Source organism: Coenobita brevimanus, chromosome 23 (assembly GCF_032717465.1).
Source record: "Coenobita brevimanus isolate Jiangsu-jjx chromosome 23, ASM3271746v2, whole genome shotgun sequence".
Taxonomy (NCBI): domain Eukaryota; kingdom Metazoa; phylum Arthropoda; class Malacostraca; order Decapoda; family Coenobitidae; genus Coenobita; species Coenobita brevimanus.
In genome coordinates, this window is record NC_136976.1 from 51,383,354 (window position 1) to 51,393,949 (window position 10,596).

Here is a 10,596-nt window from a genome sequence, read left to right on the forward strand (position 1 = left end):
CCTTGCGCAATGTCACATATCAGTAATTTGTGTTGCCGTACATATTCATTGCTCCCTATAACTCTAACATCCGTCACCAACCTCCTATCAGCCCTCCTGACTTGGAAATAGCCTATCTGGCTATAGTTTCCCCCAGATTCGTTAGTAATCAACCTACTCTCTCTCTTCCTAGAATGTGTGTTGCACACAATCTTGTTCACTGCCTCCCCAAACTCAAGTATCCTTTCCCCTTCCACATTCCTCGTACCATATGCACATTCCCCGTGTATCCCTTCATATTCATGAGCTACTTCACCCACATGACCATTTAAGTCCCCTCCCAAAACTACAATCTCTTCATCCCCCATATTACTTACTACACATATCAAGTTGTTACAGAATTTATCTTTTTCCACATCATCCAAACCAGCCTGTGTGACATAGGCCGATATAAATGAAAACTGTCAGCCCATCTAACAAAATTTTCACTACCATAATCCTTTCATTCATCCTCATGACATAATCCACCTATTTTTCCTTAACCAGCACACCCACAACGGTCAATTTTCTGTTGTTCACATCACTCAATTTCAAAACAAAAATATTTTTCCTGGTTGATTTTAGTGTGATTTGAATGAATTTGAGCATCATTTTGATGTGGAAATCACTCATTTTGGAGATTAGGCCTACCCAAGGCAAAATATACCTATTTTTGGTTAGTTAAGGAAGCGGCCAGGTAGCCTGCAGCAGTGTTAACTGGCGTTCTCTCTGACTGACTGTGTTGTTTACCAGCCATCACTCTGACTGGCATATCATTGTATCTTGTGTCAAGACAATAGGAAACTTAATGATTTAACCAAACCTAACCGATTCCAACCTAACCCCAGTGCATTTGACAGCCAGCTTTCAAATGTAAAAAACGCTCATTAGGAACATTAAATGTGGCTGGCTACTGGCAGACATTGGTGAAGATGCAAGGCAATTAAACACAGGATTTTCATGTTAAATGTACATTTCTGAAAACAAGTTTATAGTAGAGTAGATTCAAAATAACATGGTCTACAATGTGGTTGTGTCAGATTTCTTGGATCGAGTGATGTGGACTACCGATAATTGACCCCTGCACTACTGTATCCATCAGCACTTGCCTGCCAAAATAGCTTATACAGTATCTACAGTCCCTCCCCTCAGTCCTTCTGGCTGATCCTCCCCAGTACTTAATCTGCACACAGCCAATATCCACCCACCTCCTACTCATGGCCTCAGCTACTTCCCCTACACTACCCCTTACACAACCCTTATTCCAAGATGCCATTATGATCCCCTAGGGTGATTTAGTTTCCTGAGACTTGCACTTTTTCTCTTTGTTTTTTGTCATGTCGGTAAAATTATATAATACAGACCACAGGCCCTTTCCACCTGCACATTCCCAAGTCAAGGCATGGGACCTGGGACCCGTAGCTTATCAGCACTGACCAGTGGCTGTGGCAGTTGCCCTAGGGCATCCTGCCAGGACAGTTACAGGGAGACTCTCCAAGCATGTCTTGGCACTGTAACTGCCCTGCCATTATGCATCCACTGACAGGGCAGCCTCCTGGGGTACTACTCCCAGGTTGGGCTCCTCTCTGTTGGCCATAAGTGGCAGCCTGGAAACCACAATGCCCTCAACCCTCTAGCACAGATCCGAGCCCCATCTCATCCTTGTTCCAAAAAACAATGCTGGCGAAGTCTGCGTCACACCTCCCCTTAGTAGTTCTGCCACTAGGTAATGGGGGCAAGGTTTTTTGGCCACATGCCCTTGCTGGCATCAACCCTTGTGACATAGTGGGGTATGTTGTGTGATATGTAAAGAGCATGTCGAGTAGTGCTTGAGATAATTAGAGAAAAATGTTTGGGAGAGTATGCTGGCCTACTCTCCATGCTAGTGTCACACTGAAAAGGTTAGCAAAGAGGGATGGTCAGGATATTCTGATGGCTAGTGAAACGGGAGCTCCAGCTCCTCCCGTCATCAGCATTTCCATCCCTCTCAGGAGTACCACCCTGATCGTCTGGTGCCACAGCCTGTTCCCTAATACAGTAGATATTGTACTAATAAACAGTTTAAGAGTGGGAACAGAGAAGATTCATTAAATTATAGACCAGTGGTTAGTGGTAAGTGGTGGCGACCATCATCCACTCACTTGATGTAGTGCTGCCTACAGTACTTCTTCCTTAGCCTTTGTCATTCTTTTTCTGTGCCTGCCCTCCTTTCTTCCTATTTCTCCCATCTCTTCTGTCACTTCTTATTGCTTTTCTTTCCTTTATAGATGCCTTTGCATTGATTGACAAGTCAAATGGTTTCCTGTAAGCCAAGAAACCTGTTACAGTGCTGGATGGTAGCCATATAACCAAACTATATGTGCTCCCTACATGTCAACAAGTGGGTTGGTGGAGGGTTAGTGCCCCTCTCTGTAAAACAAGAAACTCAAAGTCAAATGGCCACCCCTTGCAGGATTATGGTGTCTGGCAATAAATAGATAGATAGTCACTCACAAGCATCATCTGTAGATTATGTGAAAAAATCATGTGGAAATGATGGGTTGCATACCAGAGAAAGTAATAACCTGAAGGCAGTTTGGTTTTAGAGATGGTACTTTCATGTGTCACAAACTTATTGATTCTTATGCCAGAGTTGTTAATGTGTTGCAGGAGAGAGCTGGGTGGGTAGATTAGCTGTTTGAACTTCAGGAAATCATTTGATAGAGTACAGAACCACATGAGAGGTCAGTCTGGAAATTTAAAACTTGATAGTATTGAGGGTGATTTATTGAGATTGATGAGAAGTTACCTTACTGGCAGACAAATGAGAACTCTGATTAGAGGTAAGTTTTCATCATGGAAAGGAGTAATACGTGGTGTGCCCCAGAGATCAGTTCTGGGACCCATGGTGTTCATAATATTTATATGTAAATGATTTTACAAATGAAATTCGATCATGTATGAATGTATTTGCTGATGATACAAAAATTGCAAAACATATTGTAGATGAAACAAGCTGTAGGGAGCTGCAAGATTAAATTTATCAATGGGGACAAACAAATCTGGTCTCATTTAATGCTCGGAAAACTAAATACATTAATTTCTCCAACAGAAAGAATCTCTCAGACTCCCACATAATTTTAAATGATGTCAGTATTCCCATGTCCACTACAGTTGATATCCTAGGTGTCACACTAAACACCAACCCAAGCTGGACAGCTTATGTTAAATCTCTTGCTAAGAATGCCTCTAAAAAATTGGGACTTCTGTACAGAGTTCGTGAATTATTCACTGACGAGCAGTTGGCCACAATTTACAAAAGTCATGTGCCTTCTCAGATCGAATACTGTTTGCCGCTGTGGAGTGGATGTGGAGCGGTTGCATTGAGGCAGTTGGACAAAATTCAAAATAAAACCATTAGATTAATCAATAATCCTACCATTACGAAGGACCTTCCTCCATTATCAGTATGCAGAGCTGTTGCATCTTTAGCATTATTTTACTGATATATTTACCGTAAGTGCTCTGACGAACTTGCTTCAATTGTGCCTCCCTTTCACATTTTCTCCCAAAATACTCAGGCAGCTGGGAGCGCCCATGAACTTACATTCTCTCCCCTGCATTGCAGTTCCTCTGCGTATCAAAATTCATTTATCCCCAGAACTACTACTCTCTGGAATTCACTTCCTGGGAGTTGCTTCCCACAAATATTTAATCCACTTTTTTAAAAATCCAGTTGTTATAAATATTTTATGAATGGAGGATGCCTTTAGGCACGTGGACTTTTTTTTTTTTATTACCTTTGTTTTTCCTTCCATTCATTGTCTCTGTAAAAAAAAAAAAAAATGACCTGGATCAATTATACAGATGGAGCCAGGAATGGAAGATTGAGGTTAAAGCCAGTAAGTGTCATGTGACTGGTTGGGGGGTGTCAGCAAGAGAGGACTAAAATGTTACTATAAATTGAGGATGGACGACATTGCCAAAACAACACATGAGAATGATTTGGGTGTAGTAATACAGCAGGAGCATTCACTTGTTAATGAATATATGAATAGCATTTAATTATATGAGTGAAGCAGTGCAAGTAAATTGATAATACCAGTGGTGAGACCTGGATTAGACTGTGCTGCAGTAGTGTGATCTCCCCACTGAAAGAAATACTGTAAATTAGAGAAAATACAAAGAGTGGCTACTAAGATGATACAAAACTTGTGAGGATTGCAGCAGGAGGAGAGGTTACAAAGGCTGAAGTTACTCATGTAGCATGAGAAGAGAGAAAGAGAGGACATGATAATGAAGTATAAGTGTATGCGTAGTATTGAAAAGGATGATAGAGATGATTATGTCATAAGGGATGGTGGAAAAACAAGAGAACATAGTTATAAACTTAAGCTGCCAGGGTGCTTGGGTGATGTAAGAATACAGTACAGTATATAGTTTCTCATATAGAAGTACATTATAGCTAAATGGAGCCAATTAGATGAAAGTGCAGTAAGTGCTAAGAATATCTATACTCTCAAGGAAAAGTTGGGTAGTTTGCAATGATGGAGGCAGGACAGTATGAGTACTGTAGAATATAGCACTCAAGTCCTTTCCTACGCTCCAGTTGACGTGTATAACCATCGCGATTTTGGGTGTGGAGCAACGCCGGTTGACTTGTATAGCTGCAGGTGTCTTCCTGCCTCCCTTTGAACTTAAACTTATCCCTATTCATCGACGGGACCGCCTGGAGACTTGGGGATACTTTCATTTGAAAGAGGAAAAGTTGGCGAGTCTTACATATTTTTATTTTTTCTCTAGCTGTTATAATTTGGCAGATATTAGGGTTTGCGGATAACCTGCATAGGGAGGAGCATGTGACGTCAGAAAATCCGTGGCATGTAGGAATTAAAATACAAATAGGTAAATACAAATTGAGATTACTTGCTCTCATACATACCCATATCGTTCACCACCTGCCTCTCATCTCTCTTACCTCATTGCCACACCTCACTATGTAATTTTGCTCCATTTAACTAAGTTTGTCGCTAAAACAGATGGTCATAACACTGCTGAAATTATGGGATGTGAAATGGTCTGTTTACACTCGATCAGCTGACACACACACACACACACACACACACACACACACACATCTGTGCATGCAGTTTACAGACTGTGAGAAATTTTTCAGGAAAAGGTGGATTAAGATCTTTGAAGAAATCAAGGTAATGACTGCAAAACAGTTTGGATTCAGGGAAGGCTCATCATGTGTTACAAACCTGCTGAGTTTTTAACAGCAAAGTGATGCATGTACAGGAAAGAGAGGGCTGGTTGGATTGTGTCTTTGTGGATTTAAAGAAGACATTTGATAGCATACTGCACAGAAAAATTGCTATGGAAATTAAAACCTATTGGAGGAGTGATGGGAGAAATTGTCAGTATATATGAAAACTTATTTAGTGGGAAGACAAATCAGAACAGTTATAAGAGACAAGTACTCCCAGTGGAAGAGTGTGACTTATGGAGTGCCACAAGACTCCATTTTGGCTCCTATCAAGCTTTTGATACATGTAATTGATATTCCAGAAGGCATAAGGAACTATATATGGATATGTTTGGAGATGATGCAAAAATTTAGAAGCAAATTTAGAATGCATGCAGTTGTGAGGGGTTGCAAAATGATTTGGATAAGCTGTAGAGTTGAAACCAGACTTGGAGAATGGAGATTAATGAAAAAAAAAAAAAAAGCCTCATCCTAGAAATAGGAATAAGTGGCAAAAGGCCAAGTTCTATCTATCTATCTGTCTATTGCCAGACGCCTTAATCCCATAAGGTGTGGCCACAAACAAATCGCCTCCATGTCGCCCTGTCCCCTGCCATTTCATTGCCCTGCTCCCAGCTCACACCCCCTCTCTCATATACCTCTCCACTCCATCCCTCCATCTCATCCTTGGCCTCCCCCTCCCCCCCTCCACCTCACTCACATACACTTTACTCATCAGTCTCTCACTCTCCATCCTCTCCACATGGCCAAACCACCTCAGTGTGTTTCTCCTAACGCTTCCCATCACATCCACATCTACACCACAGTGCTTCTTCACTTCCTCATTTGTCAGTCTGTCTCTCCATGTGACTCCACAGGCTCCTCTTAAATAACTCATTTCTACTGCTCTCACTCTTGACTTCTGTCCCTCCAAGAAGCTCCAAGCTTCACTTCCATATGTTAGAGTTGGTATCACAATACTGTCATGTAGCAGCTTTTTCACTTCCATGCTCACTTCCCTCTTTCATATCACTGCTTTCAGGGAACCAGCAACCTTTCTTCTCTGTTGTACCCTTTCAAGCACTTCACCCTCTAAACTTCCATCCTTACTCATCGCACCATGATGTTATGAATATTAAATGGGAAGCGAGATGATCAGCAAAGTAAAGGAAGTGAAAGATACAGGAGTGACCGTACAGGCTGATCTGTCACCAGAGAAGTGTATAAATAAGATCATAATAAGGACATTTAGATTGATATGGCCTTCAGCTGTCTGGATTGAGAGAAACTTGTGTCCATGATAAGACCAAAATTAGAGTATGCAACAGTGATATGGTCACTTCATATAAAGAAGCATGGAGGAAAACTGGAAAAGATACAGAGGATGGTGACTAGGATGCTACAAAGTTTGAGGGAAATGTCTTACGAAGAGAGACTGAAGAAGCTGAAGTTATCATCGCTAAGTGAGAGAAGAAAGAGAGGAGATCGTATTACAATTTTTAAAGAAGTTCAAAACTGGAAAAAGTAGATGTTTGTGGAAGATGATGGAACAAGAGGACATGAATATAAGTTGAAAAAGAGTGGATGCATAAATGATGTAAAAATATATACTGGTATATTTTTTCCCAGTAGAAGTATAGACATTTGGAACAGTTTGGAAGAGGAGGTAGTGGAAGCAAAGAACATCTGTGTGTTTAAATGTAGATTGAATAATGTAAGATATGGAGATGAGACAACATGAACTTACTTCAAGTTCTGTACAGTATACTACAACCTGGTAAACATCTCAATGTCTATCTGTAGCCAGATGCTATCCCATAAGAGGTGGGCATTTGACTTGGAGTTACTGTAGTTGTTTTACAGGGAGGGGCACTAATCCTCCACCAACCCACTTGTTGACATGTAAGGAACACATACGAGTTGGTTATGTAGTTCCCATCCAGAGTTGTAAATGATTTCCTGGCTTACAGGAAACCATTAGTCTTGTCACTCAGTGTACTGTAAAGCCACCAGAAAAGGAAAGAAGAGTAATAAGAAGTGACAGGAAAGATGGAGAAAAAGAAGAGGGGAGGGCAGACAGAAAAAAAATGATAAAGATCAAGGAAGAAGTAGCCAGCACTACATCAAGTGAGTGGTAAACACAACCAGGTATATACAGTACACATATTGCTCATCACTTGCCCCTCATCTCTCTCTCACCTAATTGCCACCACTCGCTATATACTCTTTCTGTTTTCAACTAAGTTTTTCCATATTTTATGCTATTAAAATAGTTTTTCACCTACCTGTAGGTAGATAGGTTGTCGTCTGGAGATGCTAACCCCTTCTCAGCTCAGCGCGTAGGTATGTCTGCTGACACAACTTCACCAGCTTATGGCAGTGCAGAGCTTATATTACTGAATCTCTACCTCGTAATTAATACATATCATACATCCAAAATGAAATGTTTGTTTTCCAGACAATAAATATTTACATGTCACTTTGTATGTTTAAAATTAATGTCTTTCTAAATAAGAAACACTTTAGTAAAAGACCCAGCAGATGACGATGATGGATGGGAGAATGACGTGAGTTTCCTTTGCTGCTGGGATGAGAGATTGACACTTATCACTTTGTACACTATTTTTTTTTTTTTTAAGTGATGTTTCTAGAGGTTATATGTGTACAACAATGAATATTAGGTATGATCAGGAAAGGGAAAAAATTTTTGAAGAGGACCGAAAGGTGGTGTGGGAAATTTTGGGGAGTTCACCATACCATTTACCTTTCCTTCTTGCTGGAAGTTTGCTCTCATTCAGCCAGTCCCAAAGAAGGGTGACCATTCCCATCCCTCTAACTATCATCCAATTGCTTTAACATCCTGTATCTCAAAAGTTTTTGAGTCTGTTCTTAATAGAAAAATTTTAAAGCATCTTTTGTATCACAACCTTCTTTCTGATCGTCAGTATGGGTTCCGTCAGGGATGCTCCACAGGCGATCTTCTCACCTACCTTTCAGACTCATGGTCATCCTCCTTTCAGGACTTTGGCGAAAGTTTTGCCATTGCACTAGACATCTCAAAGGCTTTTGATTGAGTCTGGCATAAATCTTTAATTTCCAAACTGCCCTCTTATGGTTTCTGTCCTTCTGTCTGTGCCTTCATCTCTAGCTTCCTTTCTGGTCGTTCTATAGCCGCTGTTGTAGATGGCCATCGTTCTTCTAGATCAGTTAACAGCGGTGTTCCTCAGGGCTCTGTCCTATCACCAACTCTCTTCCTTTTATTCATCAGTGACCTTCTAAGCTGTACATCTAACCCTGTCCACTCATATGCTGATGACTCCACCCTTCACCTTTCCATTCAATTCCCACAACGTCCATCTCAACAGTTACTTCAACAAACAAGGGATGAGGCTATGGCATACCTAATGTCTGACTTGCCTCATATCTCTGACTGGGTTAAAAATAATCTGGTTGTTTTTAATACATCAAAGACTCAGTTTTTTGTACCTATCAACCCGACAAAATCTTCCACAGGTATACCCACTAATGTTTAATAATATTCAGCGTAATCCTTCATCATCATTGAACATGCTTGGAGTTTCATTTACTCGGGACTTATCTTGGAAAGATCATATTACATCTCTTGTAAAATCTGCTTCCAAGAGATTGGGTGTGCTAAGCCGACTCCGTTCCTTCTTTACCCCTGCACAATTGTTGACTCTATACAGAGGTTTTATCTGCCCCTGTGTGGATTACAACTCTCATGTGTAGGGAGGCTCCCCACATACAGGTCTTCTCAATAGGGTGGAGTCAAAGGCTTTTCGTCTCATTAACTCTCCCCCTCTTACCGACTCCCATCAACCTCTGTCTCTTCGCCGCACTGTTGCATCTTTATCTCTTTTATATCGCTACTTCAGTGGTCACTGTTCCTGTGAACTGTCTGCATGCATTCCTCCACCCCTATGACGGGTGCATAGCACCCATCTAGCAGCAAACTCTCACCCCTTTCCTGTCCATCTCTCTAATGCAAGAGTTATCCGTTACTCCCAGTCCTTCATTTATGCAACAGGTCAACTCTGGAACTGTCTTCTTCTGTCTGTATTTCCTGCTTCCTATGTTCTCCAGTCTTTCAAACGCAGTGTGTCCAGGCATCTCAGAATGAATGGATCTTGAATTTGGCTCTCTCTTGTATTTTGTTTTTCTCTTGGAAGGAACAGTTCTGCAGGCTTGTTGCCTTTGGTTCCTTCTTCCTCACATAGAAAAAAAATAAATAAATAAAATAATAATATGGGTGTCAGTGACATGATTTGCATGTTTCAACTTGCATGGTAAAATTCCCAGATACTCTAGCCATGTAGATTAAGGGTGTACTGGATGTATTATTAGAAAGCTATAAATTGATAAGGAAGAGATGTTTGAACCCCGTCTTTGCCCACAAGGTATAATTTAGCCTAGAGACAGTATGGTACTTTATTTATTTACTTATTTATTTACTTATTTATTTATGTTTTTTAAGCCAGTCATATTTATATTAGATTGATATACCAGTAGAAGATGAAGCAGTAAAATAAATTACAAAGAGATCTTAGAAAGCCTCCTTTTCCCTTGAGGCATGTTTCATCCACAGTTTTCTGTTGTTGTACTCACAAAACAGTACCATCACAATACTGACCACAGTTTTGTGATTTTTAGCTTTTGACATAATAAAACTGTGTTGATGTGCTAGACACCAGACATAAGTGTAGGGCACAAAACACAGCTGAGAACTCAACAAAAGGATATCTTCTTTGACCACGTAGGTCATGAAATAGGTAAATTATCCATCCATCCATCCATCAACCAATCCTACGTTGCCCCATGAGGAGCGTAGGAACCCGGGGCTAGGCAGTTGGTCCTGACATTTAAGATGAGAGTGACCAGCCTCACTCATCCCTGAGTGGCATTCATTCTCTATATTTCAGTATATCTGGTAAACAGATTGCTGATAGCTTTACTGAAATATCCAGTTGCATCCATAGCAGCAAAATATAGTCATGTTATAGTCAGAAGACACTTAATTCTGGTATCTTCTTATTAGAAGTTGCCTGTTATAAGTTGCCAATTTAAATTTTTATTTATTTGTTACATCTCCAATTTAAATTTTTATTTATTTGTTACAACTCCACTTTAAATTTAATCACTGTACTGTGCAGAAAACTTTCTGTTAAAATTTCATGGTTGCTTGTAAACATAAATTAGGAGTTTCCCTGCAGTTTATGATCCTAGTTTCATAGAAAATTTGTAATATTTTGGAACCCATCCATGACTTACCCCAAAGAGAGTCTGTACCCTGATCACTATTTTCCTCCCCTCTAAATGGCCAGGGGACCATC

General features: G+C 40.4%; 1 protein-coding gene across 1 annotated transcript in view; it reads left to right on the plus strand.

Annotated features, from left to right (window-relative positions):
- The window catches only part of LOC145392855 (L-threonine ammonia-lyase-like), a 148,536-nt gene that overhangs the window by 104,390 nt on the left and 33,550 nt on the right, over positions 1 to 10,596 (plus strand). Inside the window, exon 5 of the mRNA XM_080267140.1 lies at positions 10,588 to 10,596. This exon is cut by the window's right edge and continues 117 nt beyond it. Coding sequence (XP_080123266.1) covers positions 10,588 to 10,596 — 9 coding nt within the window. The remainder of the gene's footprint in view (positions 1 to 10,587) is intronic.